General features: G+C 46.3%; 1 protein-coding gene across 2 annotated transcripts; it reads left to right on the top strand.

Annotated features, from left to right (window-relative positions):
- The first annotated feature begins 14 nt into the window (after positions 1–14).
- Positions 15–25,971, top strand: BEND6 (BEN domain containing 6). 2 transcript variants are annotated; one of them, XM_032951037.2, is made up of 5 exons: positions 15–818; positions 11,932–12,037; positions 14,670–15,355; positions 18,480–18,669; positions 22,880–25,971. In XM_032951037.2, exons 1-5 carry the CDS (start codon positions 525–527, stop codon positions 23,047–23,049), a joined length of 1,446 nt encoding a protein of 481 aa, XP_032806928.2. In that variant the 5' UTR covers positions 15–524; the 3' UTR covers positions 23,050–25,971. The 2 variants fall into 2 exon arrangements, with proteins under 2 accessions (XP_032806928.2, XP_032806929.2); XM_032951038.2 differs by having other exon boundaries at positions 17–818; positions 11,935–12,037.

Raw genomic sequence — 25,971 nt, 5'->3', positions numbered from 1 at the left:
AGCGGTAGTGGAGCGGTTGGCGCGTTTCTCTTACGAAGTCGGCGACCCGAGTTCGGTTCCCGCTCACGGCCAACACCGGTGAAGATTATCTGAACCGGTCCTGGGCCTCCCCCTAGGTCGACTCAGCCTCAAAGTGAGCGGCTGGCGCGGTGCGTCGTAAACATCGCCCCTCTGTGGTGACAGAGGCGGCCGAGCGAGGTGCTGGCCACCCACCCAGTCGCGTGCCACAGTTCCGGCCTTCACAGGTGCTTGCCACTCGCTAATGAAGAAACAGCACTCGCCCCAGCAGCCCCGCTAAGGCTACACGGGGCATCTTTGTCTTCTTTGAGGCGGGGTTGGGTGCACACGAGGGAGGCGGAGGAAGGGGAGGAGGCATCCGGGCACGGGCGGCACCGTCCGCTCAGTCCCGGGTCTCTGGGACGAGGAGGAGCCGAGGGAGGCGCATTGGGACCCGGCTGGGGCTGAGCTCGGGGGCCGGGAGGAGGTAAGAGGTAACAGGACGAGGCTGGAGCTGAGCGAGGGCCATGTCCCGCCAGCGATTTTCTGCTGATGGGGGGCGACATCAGCCACAGCAACACCACGAGGAGGAGCACCGCGGGCAGCAGGAACCCGGCCCGGGGCTACCAACAAGCCACCATAACCCTGCTCGCCTGGTCACGCACGGGGATCTTAATCACCACCACCCTCTTCAGCATCACCAGTACCATCAGCAGCAGCAGCAACAACAGCAGCAGAGGCGCGGGGCGGTGAACGGGGAGGCGAAGCGGCGCCGTGTCCCAAGTCGGAGAATCGGGCCCGATGGAGCCTACAGGGAGCCGGTGTGTGACACCGTGACACTACTGTGTGTGCCACTACTGTGCCACTAATGTGTGTGTGTGACACTACTGTGTGTGACACTACTGTGTGTGTGTCACTACTGTGTGTGTCACACTACTGTGTGTGTGTGGGACTACTGTGTGTGTGGAACTACTGTGTGTGTGTGGAACTACTGTGTGTGTGACACTACTGTGTGTGTGTGCCACTACTATGTATGTGTGCCACTACTGTGTATGTGTGCCACTACTGTGTGTCACATTACTGTGTGTGTGTGCCACTACTGTGTATGTGTGCCACTACTGTGTATGTGTGCCACTACTGTGTGTGTGAGACTACTGTGTGTGCCACTACTGTGTGTGTCACTACTGTGTGTGCCACTACTGTGTGTGTGTGTGGAACTGTGTGTGTGATACTGTGCCACTACTGTGTGTGTGCCACTACTGTGTGTGCCACTACTGTGTGTGTGTGCCACTACTGTGTGTGTCACATTACTGTGTGTGCCACTACTGTGTGTGTGTGTGGAACTGTGTGTGTGATACTGTGCCACTACTGTGTGTGTGTGGAACTGTGTGTGTGATACTGTGCCACTACTGTGTGTGTGCCACTACTGTGTGTGTGTGCCACTACTGTGTGTGTGGAACTGTGTGTGTGTGTCACATTACTGTGTATGTGTGCCACTACTGTGTATGTGTGCCACTACTGTGTGTGTGACACTACTGTGTGTGCCACTACTGTGTGTGTCACTACTGTGTGTGTGACACTACTGTATGTGTGCCACTACTGTGTGTGTGTCACATTACTGTGTGTGTGGAACTACTGTGTGTGTGCCACTACTGTGTGTGTGTCACATTACTGTGTGTGCCACTACTGTGTGTGTGGAACTGTGTGTGTGTGCCACTACTGTGTGTGTGCCACTACTGTGTGTGTGTCACATTACTGTGTGTGTGGAACTACTGTGTGTGTGTGCCACTACTGTGTGTGTGCCACTACTGTGTGTGTGCCACTACTGTGTGTGTGACACTACTGTATGTGTGCCACTACTGTGTGTGTGCCACTACTGTGTGTGTGCCACTACTGTGTGTGTGTCACATTACTGTGTGTGTGGAACTACTGTGTGTGTGCCACTACTGTGTGTGTGCCACTACTGTGTGTGCCACTACTGTGTGTGTGACACTACTGTGTGTGGGTGGCACTACTGTGTGTCAGTGCCACTACTGTGTGTGTGTGTGTGAGACACTACTGTGTGTGTGACACTAATGTGTGTGACACTACTGTGTGTGTGTGACACTACTGTGTGTGTGTGACACTACTGTGTGTGTGTGTGACACTACTGTGTGTGTGTGTGACACTACTGTGTGTGTGACACTAATGTGTGTGTGTGTGACACTACTGTGTGTGTAACTACAGCAGCGTGTGGCACTTTTGTAGCTTACAGTGTCATTATCTGGCACGATGTCACTCAGTGGGCATGGCTCACTGTGTTGAATAACTGTACGCTACTATCGCATGGTGTGTGTCACTGTGGTTCTGGTGTGTGGCACTGGAACTATTGAGTGTCACGGTGTGTGTCACTGCTGTGGGTCACTGTGTGTGTGTGTCACTACTGTCTCGCTGAGTGCCACTACTGTGTGGTACCGTGTCACTATGCCTGAATAGTGTGGGTGGCACACTGTATCCCTGTGGGGCTACGTGTTGGCCCGCGTCAGTGTGTGTGGGAGTGTCACTGTATGAAGTTTGTCACTTGAAATGTGTCACTATGTGGTGTGTGGCACTGTGCCAGTGCGTGAGGAACAGTAATTGTGTGCAGCAAAGGATCACTGACAATATAAATGTGCGTGACCACGTATCACTGTGGAATGGTGTGTGTGGGTCACTGTAATAGTGTTTGCCACTGTAACAGTATGTGGCACTTTGCGTGGCACTGTGTGGAATACCAAATCACCGTGAAACACTTTGGTGCTCTTAGTGCCACTTGTGACCGGGACATTACGTAACACTGTGGTATCATGTCAGTCAGCGTGTGGAAATCTGAGTGTATCGCTTCGTCTCACTCCAGAGTAATACACGTGCCACCATTTCACTGTGCCAACCATTCTGTGGAGCGATGAGTAAGTTATCTTTCATAAGTCACGTAGGTAGAAACAATAATAGATCACGAAGTTTCGATCGCCACACAAGCAATCGTCTTCAGGTGGGAGAAACGTGGTGATCTATTATTATTTTTTCTTCTACCTACGTGGACTTTACCGAAAGAAACAAAGAGTATGGATTCCTGCAGTCACGAAAGCTTCAAATAATCAAGATTGATGAGTAAGTTGTTGTGACCGTGTCACTGTGTCCACCACTGGGAGACACGCACCGTGCCACTCAGCACGTGGCACTGTGTGCCTGTGTGGAACGTGTCTTGGTGTTCCATGTCGGTGTGTGATTGTGATAGTTCGTCACCCTTTCTCACAAGGGGACATCGCATGTGTCGCTCTGTGTCACCATCCCTGAGGTGTGCGTGTGGAGCGGTGTCTCAACGTGGCACGTGGTGTTAGCTATCAGCGACTGGAGCAGCAGTGCCACTGTGGATGGCGCCTCGTCACCGGGTGGACATTTGCCGCCACCGTGTGACACCGCGAGTGTGGCACTGGTGGGCACCGCGTTCATGGGAGTGTGGCACTGTGTGCGTGTGGTTCACCCGTGCTGTTGACCCTGTGTGCTTGCTGCTGGGTGTGTGTGGAACACTCGCAGTGGTTGACCCCGATATACGCACGGCGCTCAGTGCGGCACTGTTACCCGATCGTGCGACCGTGTGATCTCCTTTTTATAACTGTCTAAACCATGGCCCCATATGTATATCACGTGTGGTACAGTAGCTGTGTGTACAATACCATGTATACGATACAATTCGGATTTGTATAGCATCTGACTGTAACGGCATCTCGAGACGCTGCTGTATAGTGACAGTGTGTATATTCATGTTGTCGGTGTTGACTCGGTGTGAGGCTTTTGGACGGCCCTCTTCTTCTTGGACTTTAAATGGGGCATGGAATATAGCACGAAGTTCCGACCTATGTGTGTTGTAAGTATAAATCTGCCATTGTGTAGGTACCGCGTCAGTTGCACACAGTGGCATTTGTGTGACCGTCTGTGATGCTGGTGTGCCACTTGCACCGTGCCTCCACATTCGCCATGTGACTGTGTACCAGTGCGTCACTTTGTGTGTCATTGTTGAACTGTTTGTTTCACGGTGTCTCACTTGGTGTGCGGTTGGCTGTGTGTCCGCGTTCTCTGTATGTTTGTTGAACTCTCTTTCGCACCGTACGTAGCCATCCGTGCTAATCGGAACTGCCGCGTGTGTCTTATGTGAGCCGCTACTGGGCACGTGTTTCTTTTTGCCGTGCGTTTGTTGCGTTGAGGGCAGTCGAGTCATTGTCGTGCAGCTGGTGTCACACCGCGAGTACAGTTTATTACTGCAGCTGCGTGTCTCTGTGGCCGTTTCCTGTGGCGCTCTGATGGCGATGTGTCACCCTGTGGCTCCTTTGTGTGCCACTGCGTGCCACTGCGTGCCACTGCTTTGTTGTGCGCGTGCCACTGGGTGTCACGAGCATCATGTTATTGCATGCATGTGTCACTGTGCACTCAACACTGCAATCCATGGCTACTGCTAGTTGGTTTGCATAACTGGTCGTTTTGTGCCAATGTATTTCAATATCATTGTCACTATTTATATTTCATACGTGTGGCCCTGTGTTACAGTGAGGGAATAAAAGTATTTGATCCCCTGCTGATTTTGTACGTTTGCCCACTGACAAAGAAATGATCAGTCTATAATTTTAATGGTAGGTTTATTTGAACAGTGAGAGACAGAATAACAACAAAATCCAGAAAAACGCATGTCAAAAATGTTATAAATTGATTTGCATTTTAATGAGGGAAGTAAGTATTTGACCCCCTCTCAATCAGAAAGATTTCTGTCTCCCAGGTGTCTTTTATACAGGTAACGAGCTGAGATTAGGAGCACACTCTTAAAGGGAGTGGCAACAGTTGGTGCGATTATTCGCAAATGGAAAAAACACAAAAGAACTGTCAATCTCCCTCGGCCTGGGGCTCCATGCAAGATCTCACCTCGTGGAGTTGCAATGATCATGAGAACGGTGAGGAATCAGCCCGGAACTACACGGGAGGATCTTGTCAATGATCTCAAGGCAGCTGGGACCATAGTCACCAAGAAAACAATTGGTAACACTACACCGTGAAGGACTGAAATCCTGCAGTGCCTGCAAGGTCCCCCTGCTCAAGAAAGCACATATACATGTCCGTCTGAAGTTTGCCAATGAACATCTGAATGATTCAGAGGACAACTGGGTGAAAGTGTTGTGGTCAGATGAGACCAAAATGGAGCTCTTTGGCATCAACTCAACTCGCCGTATTTGGAGGAGGAGGAATGCTGCCTATGACCCCAAGAACACTATCCCCGCCGTCAAACATGGAGGTGGAAACATTATGCTTTGGGGGTGTTTTTTTCTGCTAAGGGGACAGGACAACTTCACCGCATCAAAGGGACGATGGACGGGGCCATGTACCGTCAAATCTTGGGTAAGAACCTCCTTCCCTCAGCCAGGGCATTGAAAATGGGTCGTGGATGGGTATTCCAGCATGACAATGACCAAAAACACACGGTCAAGGCAACAAAGGAGTGGCTCAAGAAGAAGCACATTAAGGTCCTGGAGTGGCCTTGCCAGTCTCCAGACCTTAATCCCATAGAAAATCTGTGGAGGGAGCTGAAGGTTCGAGTTGCCAAACGTCAGCCTCGAAACCTTAATAACTTGGAGAAGATCTGCAAAGAGGAGTGGGACAAAATCCCTCCTGAGATGTGTGCAAACCTGGTGGCCAATTACAAGAAACGTCTGACCTCTGTGATTGCCAACAAGGGTTTTGCCACCAAGTGCTAAGTCATGTTTTGCAGAGGGGTCAAATACTTATTTCCCTCATTAAAATGCAAATAAATTTATAACATTTTTGGCATGCGTTTTTCTGGATTTTGTTGTTATTCTGTCTCTCACTGTTCAAATAAACCTACCATTAAAATTATAGACTGATCATTTCTTTGTCAGTGGGCAAACGTACAAAATCAGCAGGGGATCAAATACTTTTTTCCCTCACTGTATGGTATTTGTCGCAATGCCATGTGTGTTTTGGGGATTCAGACTTTCTGTTCACTGCAGTAAAGGATTGCTTTTATTTGATCGCAAATGCTCTCACTTGCCACTTTAGTGTTATGTTGTGGTACAGTATTATTTAAACGAAATGGAGCTAATTGATGGGTCGCAGCTTATTTATCGGGACAGTGATGGTAGTTTGTTCAAGTACAGGCTGAACATTCTTTCCCACTATCATTAACCCTGGCTCACAACTGTTTTTTTCCTTCAGTATTTTTAAATGGATCAGCTGTTATGTGTCACGGATATCTGGTTACTGCTGCTTATTCATATAAATATTTGAATGATGTATTATTGACTGGACATTCGCACAAATTGTGCGCTTCGCCATTTCACTTTCTTACTTCCCATGGGCAGTATCATTGCTGTCAAGAGTGGAGGTATTTTCAAAGCAGGGCAATGCATTAATTATTCCCACAGTCGAATTTCATTTGCGCTTGAACTGCGTGTCCATGTCAAAATATCTCAGGAATATTTCATCACATAACTGCTTCTTACGTCCCTTCAGTAAGGCCTGTTAGCCACATTAGGTTGCACATCATTCTATATTCCCTGAACAAAGTGTTTGTAGCGTGACAAACTAAAATATTTGAGTTTTCAGAGCTGAATTATGCTTATTTAAGTGTAAAAACAGATGAGATTGTTTATGGTAGTCATGAGTGGCCGGGATGAGACTATTAACTTGTTACGTAATGTGTTATATTTTTGGTGGTTTTCTGGATTTGACTCCAAGATCTGCGATGGCAGCTTAGTATTCTCACATAGTATTGGCCATGGTTTTAACTATGTATTGAATCATCGATCAATTTGGATTCATATTGATTAAGCTATTGATACATGAATCAAATGACTAAAAATCTATGTTTTTCGATTTGTATATATTGTATGTAATGGGTTCCTGTGACTCCTCCAGCCACTTGAGGCTATGACGAAAATAATAAATTATTGCATTGAATCATGACCCAGAATCACGACAGTTGTAATATGAAATATAGGGAGAATCGTTCCACCCTTGGTAGTAGCTGTTTACCACGTGACCAGCTCGTGGGCAAAGTACTTATTATGGCCTTGTCTAAATTGTCAAATGAGGTATTTTCAGCTTTGTTCATACCCTCCTATATCTTTGCGAGACTTGTACTTCTGTACAAAGATGTTATTTGCCATTCAGACACTAGTTCTACCTACAATGTGCCCTTGTCTAGTCTTAGTTTGATTAGATGAGTATTTGAAGGATATTAGCCATCTCTGAGAAATGCTCTGCAATTGGGCTTCCTAGATATGTATGGCTTCATTGGCCTTATGATGCAGTTCACATGCTCAGTTGCTGCATGCCTTAGTGTCTTCTGTTCGTCGAGGAAATTACTGTAAAAATGTATACAGCATTGGCTAAAAAATTAACTTGGATACTTTTTTTACTAAGTTTTTTAGAGTAATGTTTTTTTTTATTATAGCAGCAATGTTAACTCAAGTTCATAGAGGAGATTTACGAACAATTCTACTAGCAACTGGCAGTGACTACTGTCCAGTAGAATGCCAGGCAGTGCAAACAGCATACGGGAGCTTCGAGGCCTTGTACAAGTATCAGTCAGGAGCCTGTTAACCCATAATGAATTGCTGTGTCATGTAACATCCTGTCAGCAGGCTTTTAACCGTCATTCGTGGCCTTTTGAGCACAGGCACTGTGCTTACGTCCCCTCTGCTTAGCAGTGAATTATGTTGTTATCATTCGTGTTATAGTGTTTGTTGAGTAAGTTTAAGCACGTGTCTCTACTGCATTTGTGTTGGAATGTGTTGTTTTCTTTGTGTGTGCTGCGCCAGAATGTCTCACCCTAATTTAATTAGGCATTAGATGTGGTGCCTATGCCTTTCTGTTTGCGTCTGTGTCCGTATAAATGTCATGCTGTGTTTATATTGTAAATTAGAATGGTAGTTACTCAGCAGCAGGCCAGTGATAACTCGTGGAAGTTAATTTTGCCACAACTGTGGCATCACCAGTATTACTTAATAAAATCTATCATCCTCTCAGATTTATTTACACACACAGTCCATGAAGAGAAATACATGAGAGTCCATGATGTATTTTATATTTAGTGATGGTTACCTATCAGTGTTGATTTGACCAACGTGTATTTAAAATGTACAATTCAATAACACTTAAGAAATCATTCCTGTACAGTTCAGTCCTCATCACTGGCACCATGAAGTAGTGGTAGAAGGCTGATGTTTATTAGATGTGGAAGGCTGTAGAGATATTCTGACTGGGCTTGAATAATTAATTGCATTTATTTGTCAAATATGGCAATAACGAGAGAGATGTGTCAATGCACGTGGAAGAGAGGGGTGTGTCCAAGGGCACCGGTTAACCAATTTCCAAACAGCAACATCTTCAAATCGCTTAACCATTGCTAGTGCACAACACACACTTCGTGTGCTACTGCAGGAAGGTTAATTGGCGCTACGGTGGCGAGATGTTAACTACCTCGCCTTGTATACAGGAGGCTGTGGGTTCGATCCCGACCCTGACGCCTCTATATTTGGAGTTTGTATGTTTCTCCCTGTAGTCGTGTGGATTTTTCTCCAGATTTTAAAACGTGCGTTTAGGGCATTTGGCTGCTACATGATAAGCCACTTTTTCTTTGGTTCTTTCGGTAAAGTCATGTAGAATGAGAATAAAATAATAAATTGATAAAATAAAATAACACAATAATATTCTCACAACGTTTCGGCCACAACACAAGCGGCCTTCACCTGATGAAGGCCGCTCACCTGATGAAGGCCGCTTGTGTTGTGGCCGAAACGTCATGAGAATATTATTGTGTTATTTTATTTTATCAATTTATTATTTTATTCTCATTCTACGTGACTTTACCGAAATAACCAAAGAAGATGAATCCTTGCAGTCACGAAAGCTTTAAATCGAAATATAAGCCACTTTGTTGAGCTTTCATTTGTGGCCAGTTTGCTTCTGAAAAAGAGCTATATAGCTCAGTGGGCCTTGCCTGGTAAAATAAAAAAAATAGTTTAATTAGTGCACGAACAGTGTTCCACTCAGAGTGTAAAAAGGGACGTTTATTAATTTATATATTTGTATTTATTTCCAGATTACCCCAAACACTGGCTTACTTGAGTGTGGCTTTGAGAGGTTTCACTGTGCTATTGTAGTCGCCGTTTTGTTTACCACTTTTTTAAATGGTCTCATTATGGCATTTTTAGTTTGTCTCGGATAAGGAATACTTTTAATTCATCACTATCATGAAATGATAGTCAGTGCCCAGTGATGTTTAGGAAAAAAACATGCCACTCCAAGGGGTGTTGAAATGTATTTCATAATTCCCAATTTAGCGTTGTGAAACAAAAAAGGTTCTGTGCTCTATGTGAAGCCAGGGTTGAGGGTAAACTCAGCAGTTTGTTTCATTACGAAGAGAGTGCTACCTGCATGCCACTCAAATGGAATACTGTGTTCCATTTGACGTTTCTTTTAGGTTTTATTTTATATCTATACAAATAAACCATTTCACAAGAAGATGGAACCATGGGACCTGAGAGTCGCACCTTAACTGCAAGGCTATATTAGATGTACCAGATCAAGGAGCCCTATTTCTCACTTTAGAGTATTTGTCAAGCTTTAAATAGACTCCGTGGCAATGCCAAATAACCGAGAATCTACCTTGGGGCATGTGCTGGTATGGATGTGTGTGCTGCTCATCACAACTATTCAAATGTTAACTCGCAAAACCCATCCATCCAGTTCACCATGGAAGTGGAAGCTGCCATAACTCTTCCATTTCTGGATATTCTGCTCAGACGTGATCGAAATGGTAAAATAACACAGCATTTACCAAAAGAAAATTCACACTGACACCTATCTGAATGCAGAGTCACACCATCACCCCGCACAGAAATCTGCTCTCATCAAGACGCTCATACATTGGGCTAAGAAAGTGTCAGATGGTGAGAGTCTGAGAAGTGAAATTAAACATGTTGAAGAAGCGCTGAAATTGAACGGTTACAATGATGCACAGATCAACAGGGGATTGAATTCCAAAACCAAATCAAATAACACGAGTATTGAAACTGACAAAGTAATTACAACTATTAAAATACCGTACATTGCGGGAGTAACTGATAAACTAGCCAGATGTTTGGAAAACAAAATATCAGAGCCACATTTGAAGCTATTGGGTGTGTACCGGATTAATTACACTTGTGGCAAATGGTATGTTGGGCAAACAGGGCAAATGATCAGCACGAGACTAAAAGAACACCAAAGACATTCAATACTCCCAAATACACTCTCAGCAGTGGCAGAACATGCGTGCCAACAAGGACACTCAATTGATTTTGATAATGTTGAAGTTCTGTGCAAAACTAGTTACTGCTGACCAAGACAAATTAGAGAATTTATAGAAATTGAGAGAAATACAAAATAATTGTAACCATTCAGATACAGCCGTATTGGTGTTTTTAAGCGAATAATCAAATAGTACATTGTTTAAATGCATGCATATACAGGTCACCATACTTCAATAGGGATTTCTGTTGGTACGACTATTTTAGTACACACAATCGACAGGAAGTACAAGAACAATGGGCTCCACCAAGTACTAAGTCATGTTTTGCAGAGGGGGTCAAATACTTATTTCCCTCATTAAAATGCAAATCAATTTATAACATTTTTGACATGAGTTTTTCTGGATTTTCTTGTTATTCTGTCTCTCACTGTTCAAATAAACCTACCATTAAAATTATAGACTGATCATTTCTTTGTCAATGGGCAAACGCACAAAATCAGCAGGGGATCAAATACTTTTTTCCCTCACTGTACTAATTTTTCACTGTTGAAATTGGACGTTTCCAAAAATAACAACATGCATATATCAGCATTATCACTGACAATACTTTATTTTATTAAATATTCACTGTATTTTAATGAGGGAAATAAACCCGCAGTCAAGTTATTTGTAGATAAATGCATGATTTAACGTTTGTTGATTGTGTACAGTTTTCTGCAAGCATTAACTGCACCTATTATGTTTACATGTGTTGTGACTGCTGTGTCTGAAGCATTGAATATGAAGTTGATCTCTAGCCATTTTTACCAGGCTTAGTATTTACCTGCTTGGCTAAAAACTAAAAAGAAAAGAAGTAAACGCGTGAAGTTTAGGTCTTTAGCTGTGCTGATTACGGCAGTTGCCACGGACCGCGTCAGTACCTAAACGCGTCGCGTTATTGTCAATGTGGAGGGAAGAGCGGAGGACCCGGAGAAAAATCCACACGACCACGGGAAGAACGTGCAAACTCCAAATATATAGCAGCAGGCGTCAGGGTTGGGATCAGGATCGAACCCATGACATCCTGTATACCAGGCGAGGTAGTTAACATCTCGCCACCGTGGCGCCCCAATATGGTGGTTGGAAATTCGGAATACGCATTATTGAAAATTTTCTGCACCTCCATATTAAACAAAAACTAAATACATACGGTAGTTTAGCGGTCCACATCGTTGGACATCTGTGAGAAAGAGCTTCATGAATTTGAATGCGCCCCTATTTTCAGACTCCGCTCATGAGTCATCTCTTTCTCTCATGCGATCTCCGTGTGTATAGCAAAATGTCTACGTGTATTACATGCATTATCCGTTACATTTTAATTTTAGTGCGTAATTCATTAATTCTCCATGCATAAAACTCCCAGTAGGCAGCTTATCTGGAGGGGGTGATGTGGGGCTGGCTGACATTTCCAAAGGAGCTTGAGTAATCGACCGCGTGAAAAGTAGTCGATGACAACTTTAAGTCAGTTCATCAACTTCGTTGATTCTTTGACCCTATTGGGAACGTTGTCTAATTGTAATTATTGTGCAATTGGATTGGTCCATTTTTTGTCACTAATGCTTGCTGTTTTTCTCCAGCAGGACTACTTTCTTGAGGAAAAGTCAAAGGAAGAACTCAAGAATATGGTGATTGCTCTGCAGGCAGAAAACAGGCATCTCAAGAATCAGATCCGCTGCCTTACTGGTAATGCGCTTCAGCCGCACGTGGGAGGCTGGGTGCTCTGTGGGGTAACTTCAGCTTGGCTCTGTGTTGGCTTTGATATAAAAATTCTAACATTTGAATATTTTGACGAAGTTGGTCATTCGTCCATTTCTCTCTTCACACAACACCTCTGATTAACACAGTTGTCTATGTCCGGTGCGAAAAAAGTTAAATGTACATACAGTGAGGGAAAAAAATATTTGATCCCCTGCTGATTTTGTACATTTGCCCACTGACAAATAAATGATCAGGCTATCATTTTAATGGTAGGTTTATTTGAACAATGAGAGACAGAATAACAACAACAAAATCCGGAAAACGCATATCAAAAATGTTATAAATTGATTTGCATTCTAATGAGGGAAATAAGTATTTGACCCCTCTGCAAAGCATGATTTAGTACTTGGTGGCAAAACCATTGTTGGCAATCACAGAGGTCAGACGTTTCTTGTAGTTGGCCACCAGGTTTGCACACATCTCAGGAGGGATTTTGTCCCACTCCTCTTTGCAGATCTTCTCCAAGTCATTAAGGTTTCGAGGCTGACGTTTGGCAACTCGAACTTTCAGCTCCCTCCACATATTTTCTATGGGATTAAGGTCTGGAGACTGGCTAGGCCACTCCAGGACCTTAATGTGCTTCTTCTTGAGCCACTCCTTTGTTGCCTTGACCGTGTGTTTTGGGTCATTGTCATGCTGGAATACCCATCCACGACCCATTTTCAATGCCCTGGCTGAGGGAAGGAGGTTCTCACCCAAGATTTGACAGTACATGGCCCCGTCCATCGTCCCTTTGATGCGGTGAAGTTGTCCTGTCCCCTTAGCAGAAAAACACCCCCAAAGCATAATGTTTCCACCTCCATGTTTGACGGTGGGGATGGTGTTCTTGGGGTCATAGGCAGCATTCCTCCTCCTCCAAACACGGCAAGTTGAGTTGATGCCAAAGAGCTCCATTTTGATCTCATCTGACCACAACACTTTCACCCAGTTGTCCTCTGAATCATTCAGATGTTCATTGGCAAACTTCAGACGGGCATGTATATGTGCTTTCTTGAGCAGGGGGACCTTGCGGGCGCTGCAGGATTTCAGTCCTTCACGGCGTAGTGTGTTACCAATTGTTTTCTTGGTGACTATGGTCCCAGCTGCCTTGAGATCATTGACAAGATTCTCCCGTGTAGTTCTGGGCTGATTCCTCACCGTTCTCATGATCATTGCAACTCCACGAGGTGAGATCTTGCATGGAGCCCCATGCCGAGGGAGATTGACAGTTCTTTTGTGTTTCTTCCCTTTGCAAATAATCGCACCAGCTGTTGTCACCTTCTCACCAAGCTGCTTGGCAATGGTCTTGTAGCCCATTCCAGCCTTGTGTAGGTCTACAATCTTGTCCCTGACATCCTTGGAGAGCTCTTTGGTCTTGGCCATGGTGGAGAGTTTGGAATCTGATTGATTGATTGCTTCTGTAGACAGGTGTCTTTTATACAGGTAACAAGCTGAGAGTACGAGCACTCCCTTTAAGAGTGTGCTCCTAATCTCAGCTCGTTACCTGTATAAAAGACACCTGGGAGCCAGAAATCTTTCTGATTGAGAGGGGGTCAAATACTTATTTCCCTCATTAAAATGTAAATCAATTTATAACATTTTTGACATGCATTTTTCTGGATTTTGTTGTTGTTATTCTGTCTCTCACTGTTCAAATAAACCTACCATTAAAATTATAGACTGATCATTTCTTTGTCAGTGGGAAAACGTACAAAATCAGCAGGGGATCATATACTTTTTTCCCTCACTGTACGTGCTATGGTATTCGCAACATTATTATCGAGTCATTCTCTGATGTAATTGAGCTTGGTTGCGGTGAGTGCATTACTGGATTAACTCGCTGATATGTGATTCAAAGGTGAGATGTTAGTCGAGTGTAATACCCAGCAAAGAGATATTGCTCCATGTTTTTTTATGAAACTGCCAAACTATCTTGATTCCATAATATAGGTTTTCTTGGGTTAGATCGTGTAAATATGTAAATGTGTCGTTCAACCCGCCACCACCCGACACAGCCAATCAGTAAGGTTTGTCACGTAAACAGAATATGCAATTCGTTACTAGTACAGCACACAGGTGTGTTGGAGAGCAAATCCACAACATTGACAATCTATCTGATTGTTAGTGGCTAAGTTGATGAACAAATTACTGACATCAGTTAGTTCCTCGTGGGTTAGTGGTATGTATATGTAGTACGTGAATATTATTTCTAACCTTGGGACGGGCCTGTTGAGATGAGTATCCTTTGCGAAGGAAACTCGTGTATCTCTCACCAGTATTTAAATATCTGTTAGACTGTCCCCTTGCACAAATGAGTGTTGAGTGGTGCTCATTTTAGTCTCTTTAAATGGTGTTATTTGCCTTGCTTTATTACCCTCTAATGGCCCATTCAAAATCCATTTATTTAATGTAGTATTCATGAACACAAGCCCTTCAGGAGCACAATCATCGTTGAGATACAATGTCTGCAAATTAACTCTTGGACATTTAGTGACAATCGGGATGTCTTGCCATCCAAGCGAATCCTGACACAACCCATCGCCCTGCTTCCCCGCGCGTGTGCGTCCGTGCGCCGCAGGGCTGGGGATGCTGGCTGACCGCGTGGAGAGGCTGGTCGGGCAGACGGATGCACTGCTGCATTCTGGGACCTGCCGGGATCCTGTGTCGCCGAGCCACTCCACGGCTTCGGCGCAGAGCACGGAGCTGGTGGGGCACGGTGAGCGGTCGTGGGACGGGCCGTGCTTGAACGACACCCTTCACGACGTCGCGGACCAAACTCGGACGGACCTGAACTGCGGCCCCGCGGAAGTGTGGGTGTTGGACACCGAGCCTGTGCATTCGGTGAAGGTGAAATGCGAAGAGCCAACGGACAAGCGGCCGTGCCCGAGCTCCCCAGCGGAGTGCTCTTGGGGGCAACCGTTGCCTCTGCACGCAGAGAACGTGGAGGGTAAACAAAACTCGCCTGCCGTTTCGTACGGCCACCAGATGGAGGAGTCCAAGAGGACGAACAGAATGTTTGCATTGAACAGCGTTGGCACGGCGGCAACTGAAAAGTTTTTGTACCCAAGACAACAGTTTTGCGCGGACAGCCATGGAAGCCCGGCTGAGCAGCAGAGGCTGCAAGTCATTGAAGACCAGGAGGTGGCCCTGGAAGAGGATTGTGCTCGTATTCAGTTTCTCTCCCGGGAAGAGCAGCAGTTTCAGGAAGAAGAGTTTGAGATGAAACCACTGCAACCCCTAGATGTCAAACCGATAAAGACAGAAGTAAGGTCCATTCATATTCTTCTGCGTGAGGGGTATGCTTTTGTTAACAATTGTGTGGATGCGTATGTGTACAGGGCGCGGTGGCACAGTGGTTAGTGCTTTGCGCTACTAGTTAGTCAATCGGCAGTTCGCATGTGGTGGGGTAAAGTGTGGGTACTCCCACCTCTTTTAAGACGGCTGGCCAGCGTAGAAGAGTAGGCCAAAACACCCTTGAGCATTCCCTATAGTAGAGGCCCTACTGTTAGGAGTGCTGTAAGCCAGCAATTGCAGGGCTATACCTTACAAGGAGTTATAAGGAGGTGACTCACCGCCGATGAGCGAGTGACTGCAGTGAATCAATGAGTGCTGGATCGTCAGTCAACGTTGAATCTTATCCAGTTTAGTGAGGTAGAAACTGGTTGCTTCACCTTAGATAGGACAACATTATTCTTTATTTGGTAACAATGTGTTAAAGTAGAAGGCTTGGTATGGAAAATAAAAAAACATTCCTGGATGCCTCATTGGCTAAATTAGTAACATAGACATTCCATAACAGGTCAGATGAGATTGTTGTGCCAAGCAGATCAATGGCTTTGATTTTGCTAAGTATAACATAAGTAAATATGGCGTATGCCCTGACCCACTTTCCGTGCGTGCATGTATGCCAGGCATATCTCCTACCCCCACCCTTTGCTCTCGTTCATTCATGGTCTTCTTTCCCTAGCAAGCTACCATACCTACTCATGCTGGTGGAATGAAGCTACTTTTCAGGTCCACATTTTACACTCTGGCTGATGCTAAAGAATGCTGCAGCAGCCAGAATCGATTCCAGTGTCACGTTTACCTCTGCTTCTGCAGTGCAGCCGCAATAGACATCACTTTTAATACTTCTAAGACTCAAGCTCTCAATGTCTCTGCTAAACCAATAAAAAAACCCTCGAGGCTCTTGCCAGGCTATTACTTACTACCAACGATCCCGTCCTCGTGATCATAGGCACACATTTTTTTAAATTCCGTCTTAAGTTGAATTGTGCATCGACCTTGTTGCTCAAGACAATGTCAGTAAACTTCCATTCCTTTTTCATACAAAATTTCTGTTCAGCAAGCAGCAACCACTAACAATAAATAATATAATTGGTGCACCTCCGAGTGGAGTGTGGCTCCTGCACAGGGTGGTGCGTGCCCGTCGCGACTACAACGTGTCTCGAATACAAGGCAAAGCGGATGCAGCCTGGCCAGTGTGCCTTGTTGCGGTGTCATTTTCTCTCGTTTACCTGCTCCTGCCTGCTTCTGTAATCAGTGCTGTAACGAAGGCTCTCACAGGATGCCACCTGCCTGTTTTCACCCAGGAAAGTCTCGCCGAGTCTTAAATCTTCTCTAGGAGGGTCCTGCCAGGTTTTCGCAAGTAGGGGGCGATGTTTCATTGTGTAATAACATTTGAGTAATTTGCAGGTTATTTTTCAACGTTGGGATGTTTGGCCAACGTCGGTTACATTGTAGGTGATTTTATCTCTGGGAGGAAATCCATGTAGAGCAGGAGAAAAAAACATAAAAACATTACACAGAAAGGCACCCAAGTCTGGAATTGAATCCAGGCTTTGTTGCTGTGAGGCACATCTATGACCACTCCGCCACCCTGGCACCCGATTGAAATATGTATTCGTGCTACTCTGGTGTGTATTGATCAGGCTGATTAGATTCACAACAGTATTTGACTCTTTGTTGTAAATAATTATAATCTAAATATATTTTACGAGACTTTCATCATGTTAATAGCTATGGGTCTGCTGCAAATGATGCTTCATTCAAAGAGTTTTACGTGAAAAAACCCACTGAGCCAATTAATGTTTTCATCTTTCCATTTGCTTTAAAGCAGGTGATAACGGATCAAATGTAAATGATGTAGCCGACAAGCAGTGATGAGACAGGAGTGTAAGATACCTTGATGTCACTTTGTAATGAAAGACATCACTTTGTAAATGTTTTTGAGGTGCTGCTCGGGTTGGTAGAGCCTCTGGCTTCCCACCGAGTCCCTCAGGTCATGATAGACTCGGTCCATCAGCTGTTCCAGTGCTGGTAAAATCAGGACCGCTAGATGGGACAGTACCACGCGATGCAAATTCGCATTAGTGAGATTTAAATCGATAGATTTGTTCTGGGCATAGGGACATGGAGATTAAAGCTCAAAATGCGTCTGAGTATGAGTGACCTGAAATACCTTGGCGTTCACATTGTTGTGAGTAATACCCACTCATTCGTTCCCCGTTCATTGTCTGCTATGCGACAACTGTAACACATTGTATTTATAAGGCGTGTAAATGCAACTGCATCTCAAGACAGAACTAAAGTAGGGAACAAAAACTGGAGGGTGGGAGGGGGAGCAGGTGAACAGGAGAAGCTGACGCGGGAGACAGTGCGATGTTAGACACCCTTGGGCGCTGTGATCGAGCACCTGACCATAATTTTAGGAAGCTTCACGGACGGTCTGGAGCACGCAGCCTGGGCACGTATTTATTAGATAAACCATCTTTGTAATTTGTTGTTCAAATTCGTTCCAGAACCCCTTTACGTTTAATCGCTTTCCCTGTGTATTCCTGACGCCTCACAGTGGGTGCTGTCTTGGCTGTCTGTACAGTTGTGAAGAGTGCGCTGGGCTCCAGTTAGCACAGTTGGCTACACATGGGTGCGAAAGAAGTTCGACGTTCATACAAAGACAAAGATCCCCCGTATAGCCTGGAACAGACTGTTGGGGCAAGTGCTGTTAGCGAGCACCTATGAAGGCCGGCACGGCACACGAGGGGGTGGGTGACCAGCACCATGCCCGACCGCCTTTGTCTCCCCAATGACGATGTTTTTACACATCGCACTTGGTACTCATTTGAGGCTGAGTCGACTTAGGGGATGCCCAGGACCGGTTCAGATAATCGTCACCGGTGTTGGCCATGATCAGGAATTGAACTCTGGTCACCGGGTTCGTAGCGTAGTGCGCTAACCTTTGCACTACTGCTCCCCACAACATACATACACGGACGCAATTACAACTGGCAGCCCCACCACCCCCCGTCTCCCCGTTGTAACAGAACATGATTCCCCCCATGTGTGTGTGTGTGTGTTCGCTTGTCACCTTGTGCCCCGCTCACGTAAGTTCATCACGATGGAGCTGCTGTGGAGGTTTAAGGGCTGCGAGAGCGCCCAGAAGTTCACCAACAAGCTCCTGTCGTCGCTGTACACGCGCGAGTTCATGGCGTCGCACTCCATCACGGGCACGGCCTCCAACAAGGAGCCCAGCTTCGTGAAGCCTGCCCTGCCCTCCGCCGAGCTCATGGAGATAATTCGTGAGTCCCCGGCGATGCCGCACACCGATGCAACACCCGCCACTCTGACCCGGTCACATCACCCTCACAGGGTTGAAAATCCCATCGAAATAACATTCATTCTTATATTTTTAAATTCGTTTTCAATGCTCTCCAACTAAGGGTGAAAGTGTTAATGCGTAAGCTCCATCCGTCCATCTAGAGCGGGGTGCGTGTGATAACTCCTGTGAATGTGGTCCAATATGAACAAAACTCTACAATAAATTGTGTTGGTATTCGAGCCTTATTCGAAGTAGAACTGTCACGATTGATAAAAGGGCTGCCGAAAAATTCCCCTTTGCATTTGTGCCGCATTGGCGTCTCCAGCTCCCGATGACGTCATTACGTGGTGATATAATGTGATTTCACACGTCAAGTGCCATCATCTCATTGCGCTGTGTGAAATGTAAGGATATTGGCAATTAAATGCCGCTGAAAACAAATGTTGTAAAGTTTTACAGGAGCCATGCATGTGCATGATTTTTCTCCCGTGTTAATATTGCCTCCCTGGGTCTCAGTACTTTTTCAGGATGATATTTTTTTGGAGGGACTATTTTGGCCGATTTCCTCTTAAGAGCAAAAAGAAACCCGAGAGCAGAGCATAGTGCGTGGAGAAGCCCCACGCACGAGAGGCAATAACTCTCAAAAGGTCTGCACAGATGTTCCCCAACCCATTTGTTGTGCTGCCACCTTATGGTCACCTCCTAGCCTTGCGATGTTAGGAGCCGAACAAATATGTACGTAATCCCCCAACCCTCGTACGCCTCCGGAGTGCTGTATCACAGGCATGCGCTACCATGCCTGGCCAGGTATCCTTTAAACAAGTTTCTACCACCGTTAAGTCCCCTAAATCAAGTCATTGCTCACGCTGTCATGCTATTCAATGAGATAATGAGACACATTATAAATTTTAATGACGACGTATTCATTGTGTTCACATGTGGTGCCATTCTTACTGCTCGCCAAAACTCCAATCGTGGTGAATAAAAAACGAACGCCGTACAGAAATGGAATGTATTGAGCCGATGGGCGCAGTGACGGAGCACTTCGCTGGCAGAGTCGTTTGTTTAAATTCTGGTCGAGAGGCTTGACCTGGCCCATCTTCTGTTCTGGGTCAATAAAACTAGTACTGTTTTGTGGGATGTCGACATTGGTTTGTCCTTTGCATAGACGATCGAATTTCTACCCACGAGCTCAAGATTGCTCTCGCATTGATAAGAGCACCGTCTTTGAGACATCCTTTTTGGTGGGTTACTTCCTAATGTACGCAGCACGAATTTAGACAGCAGAGGGCGATTTGTCCCTGTTTAAGAATGGTCAGGCCAACGTTGGATCCATTCGGAAGCTGTCAGAATAAATTAAATAAAAAGTGAAAGTCAAAGTGATGTCTGTCTAAAAGAAGGTCATTGAGGCATTTGTGTTCATCTTCTGTTTTATGGCCCTGAGCTAGTGGTGGACAATCCATATTCATATGGCGTGGACGAGTCTCACCATGGACAACCACTGTTGATTTTCCCATAAAGGGATACAACAGTCTTAACAAGTTGAACAAAAATAAACTGCACCTCTGTGGAATGGTGACAGCAGGCAGTGCAATTGGCCTGTGTATGTGTGCTCACATACGCACAACTGTTCCAGAATCTCACTCGTATCCTGGCAGTAAATTTAATATGACTAAGTTTTCTTACCACGTGGTGACTCGGTTCTATAAACCTGATTGTAATTTTCCATACCGCCTTACCCAGTACATGAGATAGGCCAGTGAAGTGGAAGCACAGGGCAGGCAGTTCCTTCGCAACAGTTCCATATTTTGCACGTGGAGAAAAAGATAATAGCATATTCAAAATGCCAGCTACAAAGGCAATACTAACTAGACTTATATTCCAATTTTTTTTAAGTGGACAATTGCTTGATGGATAATCTCATTTGCAAGAGTGTCCAGGGTATCGAGTGACTTGTACATAGCACACGCGTTTAAGTCTATAACATAAACAGAATACGTTGTACAATGGCAATGCACACGTACAGCGTCCAGAACAGGACCGAGAGCAGGAACAAGACGGTCCAGGCAGTGTGCATGAGCATCACACATCGATCACCTGAATACAGGGTGCAGCTCAGATGGTTCATATGCAATGTGCTTTGGCTGTAACAATTGCAAATAAGTATTTTTTTTATGAATGAAAGGTTTGAGTTGAGACTGGCGACACATTCGTATTGTGTCCTAAGAGATTGGGGCATTGTAAAAACAAGTTTTAAATGTTTTTTTAATGTGTGTGGTTAAACACCCATTTTGTACGGATGTTAAATTGTAGGGAAGCTAATCTGTCATCAAGGGCTGTGTGAAAGGCCCGGTCCTTATCACACACAATAGTTTCATATGATGGGCCGACTTGACTCACTGCCGCAATATTCATTGGTGTGCCACCTTATCCATCTGGCCAGGAAATGAGTTTCCATTTGGTGTGTCTGCCTTTAAGCAAGGCAATGTAATGCCAGTGGCATTCCCTAATTGAGAAAATGTTTTGCAACCCCTTTGGAACTTTTTTTTACCGTTGAAACTATGGTGGGTGTTAATTGACAAAAATGCAAGCTGTTTTTCTTTTATGTATGTGAGTTCATGCATGAGGATGGTATTTGTTTTGTAACACTTAAGGTAGCATCTGACTAGAGCTACAACTAGACGTTCATCTGAAGACAGGGATGAACTAAAAATCACAATTATTTCAGTTTATTACACTATACTTATTTGTGTGTTAATGCCGAGGATTGCACTGCATTTATTTTTATTGTTGCGAGCCTAAATTTAAAAGTGGAAAAAACATTTTGTGATTTTAAGAATGTTTATATTTGGAGGTGACCAGTGGGCTCAGAGGTCTGAGTGCTAAGCTGGCACAGCTGAGATCCTGATTTCAAATCTGGGGAGCTGTACATGCAAAAGCGGTCACTTAAGATTTCAGAATCAGTTCTGTGACATCTTCTTGCATAGGTAGTCACTGAACGCAAAGTAATGCACTGCTGTCCGACAATTCTAAACAGGCTTCAATTCGTCACGTGATGCTGATAGCCCAATTAGAGTAAAACTGGGACAAAGACGGAACAAAATTATATTCGTGTTTTAATTTGAAACACTTGCGTGGCAAAGCATACAGTGAAAATGTGTTTTGGACTTTTTAGTTCTTCCCTTTGAGTAATAAATTTGCGATCAGTCAAGTATATAACTGTCTTCCAGTACGGCCAATAACATGTATTTATAACTGCATGAAAATGTCATTAACATATTATTTCCAAAATGTATCGACTTGAGAAATTACATTGAGCAGTTTTCCCATGTAAAAATTACTTTCTAAAATTGGGGAAGCAACCTGGCTCACACTAGATTTTGCTCAGCACTTGCAGTGTTCATGCACTGTACATCCTCGAACAGAATGATATGAATAACTGATAATTAAATTATACTGGTAGGAAATGTAGTGGACTGGAAGCCCAACCGGGATTAATTCACAGGAGGCAGGGGATTAATTGTGTATGTCTGTGGATGTCTGTCCACGTGTATCCGGACATTTGGATATAAAAAAAATGGGAGGGGTGGGGCTGGGTGGAGAGGGGAGGGTAGGGAGGGGCTGGGTGGGGAGGGGCTGGGTGGGGAGGGGAGGGTGGGGAGGGGCTGGATGGGGAGGGTGGGGCTGGGTAGGGCTGGGTGGGGTGGGGCTGGGTGGGGAGGGGCTGGTCACCCCGTGGTGCCCTTATAAAACCCAACGTTTCACCTACTCACGTCGATTTGTGCCCGCCCTCCCAGTCGGGAATATTTGCGGAATACACCACGTGCCACCGTTGACCCTGGCCACTGACCGAGCAACCAACGTTCCTACCAGCCCCCTCCGCAGGAATGTGTTAAAATACCTAATCGACTTGGCCATTTAATCCATTCAAAAGTGTCAAGTAACTTATTTATCTTCATCTGTGAAGGATTCTTAGAGAAGTGGGAGAAATCTCCGTTGCTGGTCTGTGTGGCTGCCTTGTTATTTTCCTTTGCTTATGCAGCCATAATTACGTATTAACTTATTTCGCACCTTACGTAGCCAACCGTGCTACCCGGAGGTGCGGCAGAAGGATGACAAAATTAGAGAAAGAAGTGTGCCTGGTTCGGACCGACTGGAGGCAGTGACCTGGTTTATGAATGCATTCACAGGGGTGGTGCTGCACTTCTTCCCAATGGAGACGGACACTCAGATTAAGAGCTACATCCGGCAGAAGCTGCAGAATGAGAGCAAGGGGCTGAGGAAGCAGAGGAGCAGCGTGGTCCCCTCGGCCATGCTTGCTGGAGAACCACCACACATCAAGATGGAAGCCGGCGACTAGGTCACCGTGTCGCAGCGCATCACACTGTGCCATTGTCGTACGGACAGACTGTAACTTCACAACCTAAGTGCAATGTCCTGGGCGCACAGGCTTGTTACAGTGCTTTTAACAGTCATTGCGTACCCACCCGTGGACATGGTTTGCTTTATGCGGTGGTCACCGACACGCTCCAATTGTATACACTTGAACTCCGTGCCGTGCCGGACACTCTGAAACTCATCAGTTTGTTATTATTGTAACTCATCAATTTGTTATTATTGTAACTCATCAATTTGTTATTATTGTAACTTCTAGTGCCCGGAGGGGAACCCTTCCGCACCGCGTGACCCCTCCACCATCTCCTGTTCCGTGTTTTGAGTTTGCGAGTGGCGGCTTAGCAAAGTGTGTTTTTTAGCTCTGTAGTAAAACTCAAAAGATAGCATCGGCAAGTTGTTTGGGCAGGACGTTCAAGACACCCTGCAGGTAATCGTTTTCCGCCAGGAACGCTGATAAGCAGCACAGCGCTGCATATTGCGGCTGATTTGGCGTGAAAGTGCTGTGCAGCGTTGGCAGCATTCCTTTCAACAGAATGTGTTCAATTCAGCGCCCTGAATGCGCGTGGGTGGGGAAGAGAGCCTCCGGGGGAGCGGAGTTTGCCGCCAAAACTCCGTGGGGGAAAAGCGAGCAGAGAAGCGGTGCTGCACGCGGCTCCCGAGGTCGTGGCTGCCCCACGACCCGTGGCTGCCCCACTGGTCGTGGCTGCCCCACGGGTCGTGCCCCACAGGTCGTGGCTGCCCCACGGGTCGTGGCTGCCCCACGGGTCGTGGCTGCCCCACGACCCGTGGCTGCCCCACGGGTCGTGGCTGCCCCACGGGTCGTGGCTGCCCCACAGGTTGTGGCTGCCCCACGGGTCGTGGCTGCCCCACAGGTCGTGGCTGCCCCACGGGTCGTGGCTGCCCCACAGGTCGTGGCTGCCCCACAGGTCGTGGCTGCCCCACTGGTTGATTATTCTCCACTCATCACAATGACATCGGTACCCTGTATCTCATCTTCGGGGCCTGAGCACGAATAGTGGGAACTGCATTAAGTATCTTAATTCGAGCAGAATTAAGCCAACCGGGCACCCTTTCCTCAGGAGATGATCAAATTTCTAATGTGATCGTAACCGCCCACGCTTTTATCGTAATTGCCATCGTGGTTATACCGATCAAAATCAGAATTGGCCGCGGCTCGACAACCGGTAGCCCCTCCGCTCGTCGGACAGCGGCGTCGGCGGGAGCGGTCTCACGCGCCAGGGCGCCGAGCAGGGGCTGGGGGAGGGAACCTCTGGGACGCGAGCGGCGCCGGCCGGCCCCCCAAACAGGGAGTGGGGAGCGGGGAAGCGAGGCCCCCTGTCGGAGGCCGGAAGGTGGCGCTGGGCGGAGGCCTCGCAAAACTTGTCGGCCAGGAGGGTGGAGTCGGCGCGTGGGGAGGCTCGTGCAGAGAGAGACGCTCGCGCTGCACTTCCCCAGAGCAGCACTTGCAATGGGATTTCTTGTCCCATGGAGAGCGAGACTCTGGCCAGAGGGACCCTTTGAATATGGAGAGACCCTGAGGGCCCTGTTTAGTGGTTTGGGCAGACCAGCGGCTGAGATTTTGAACCTCCTGTTAAAAGGGCTCAAGGCCAGAGTGAGTACGTCTGGCTCTCCCTTGAGTGTGGGGGCAAAGCCCCGGGCACCTCGGGTACTCCCACCACACAGGAGGCCAAGACAAGGAAGGTCATGGACAAGTGGGATGACTCGGGAGGATGACCGCCTCCCCTGCAGGAGGGGGTTAAAGAGCCCAAGGAGGAGGAGTGTTCCTCATCGGGGGAGTTGGGCCTGGAGGGAAAAAAAAGAGGCCTTTGTAAGGCATTGCCTCCTGGGAGACGTGAAGCGTTTATAGGGGAGCCTTCTAGATGGGCTTGGAATGATAGCTTTGGAATCTCGCAAAGGGGGAGATTACTGAGAAAGAGGGAGCACCCACCGTGTTTGCTAAACCTGTGGGGTCGAGAGCTTCCTGGGTACCTTTGGACCAAACTGCGTCGCAAATGCTTAGAGGCACGAGTGGTTGAGCCCCACGAAGGGTTTTACGGTGCCTAAGGCAGTGGCTCGACTGTGTGCCCGAACAGAGGACCAGAGAGAGGCCTCCGTGGGTCTCCGCCCTCGCGGACGCGGCAGTAACGAGAGGCCTGGTGCCGTATCAGCTTCCAGTCACGGAGTGCCCGGCCCCGCTCCTCCCGGGTGAGCGAGACGGAGCGTTCGAGGAGGGAGCGTAAAAAGGCCCTTGGTGGCCGTGTCCATGCCAGTCACGGCAGGGGTCTGTGTGGCTGACTGTGGTAAGCTGGCTCAAAACGAAAGTCCTGGCAAAGTTTCCGTCAGGTCGATCGAAGTGCAGGAGTTCAGCTGTATTCAATCGGAGCGTGTCGGTGACCAGCTACGTGAAGCAGGTGTTACGTTAGTACTAAAACGCAGTATTAAGCCAGTAAAAGTTTGACAACCAGTTTTAACTTGCGTGTGTGTATCCACACTTAGAAAGACTCGGTGTCCCCTATCGCGTGCGATAACGTGTACAAGTCACATGTTTGCACGTCGAGTGTAATTTTTACGCCTTAATTTATTTATCGCAGAGGAAGTTAACATGATTAACAGCTGCAAACGTTCACTCTCTTCAGACGACCAAACTTGATTGAAACATTCACTTGTTTATTTAATACTAAATTTTGATTTGAAGCTTCCGTGACTGCAGGGATTCATATTCTTGGTTCTTTCAGTAAAGTCACGTAGAAGGGAAACAATAAAATAATAAAAAATAATATTTAATACTAGTTCAAATACGTTCATTTCTATATTTTAATGGGTCCAGGCTTTAGATAGCACTGTTGTGAAACGGCGACACTAAACAATAAAGCTTACCTTAACCAGT

The sequence above is a fragment of the Petromyzon marinus genome, chromosome 10, assembly GCF_048934315.1.
Source record: "Petromyzon marinus isolate PM22_M1 ecotype Great Lakes invasive population chromosome 10, UKy_Petmar_22M1.pri1.0, whole genome shotgun sequence".
NCBI lineage: Eukaryota > Metazoa > Chordata > Hyperoartia > Petromyzontiformes > Petromyzontidae > Petromyzon > Petromyzon marinus.
The sequence above is the reverse complement of the archived record's forward strand: the minus strand, read 5'-3'. Positions and strand labels throughout refer to the sequence as shown.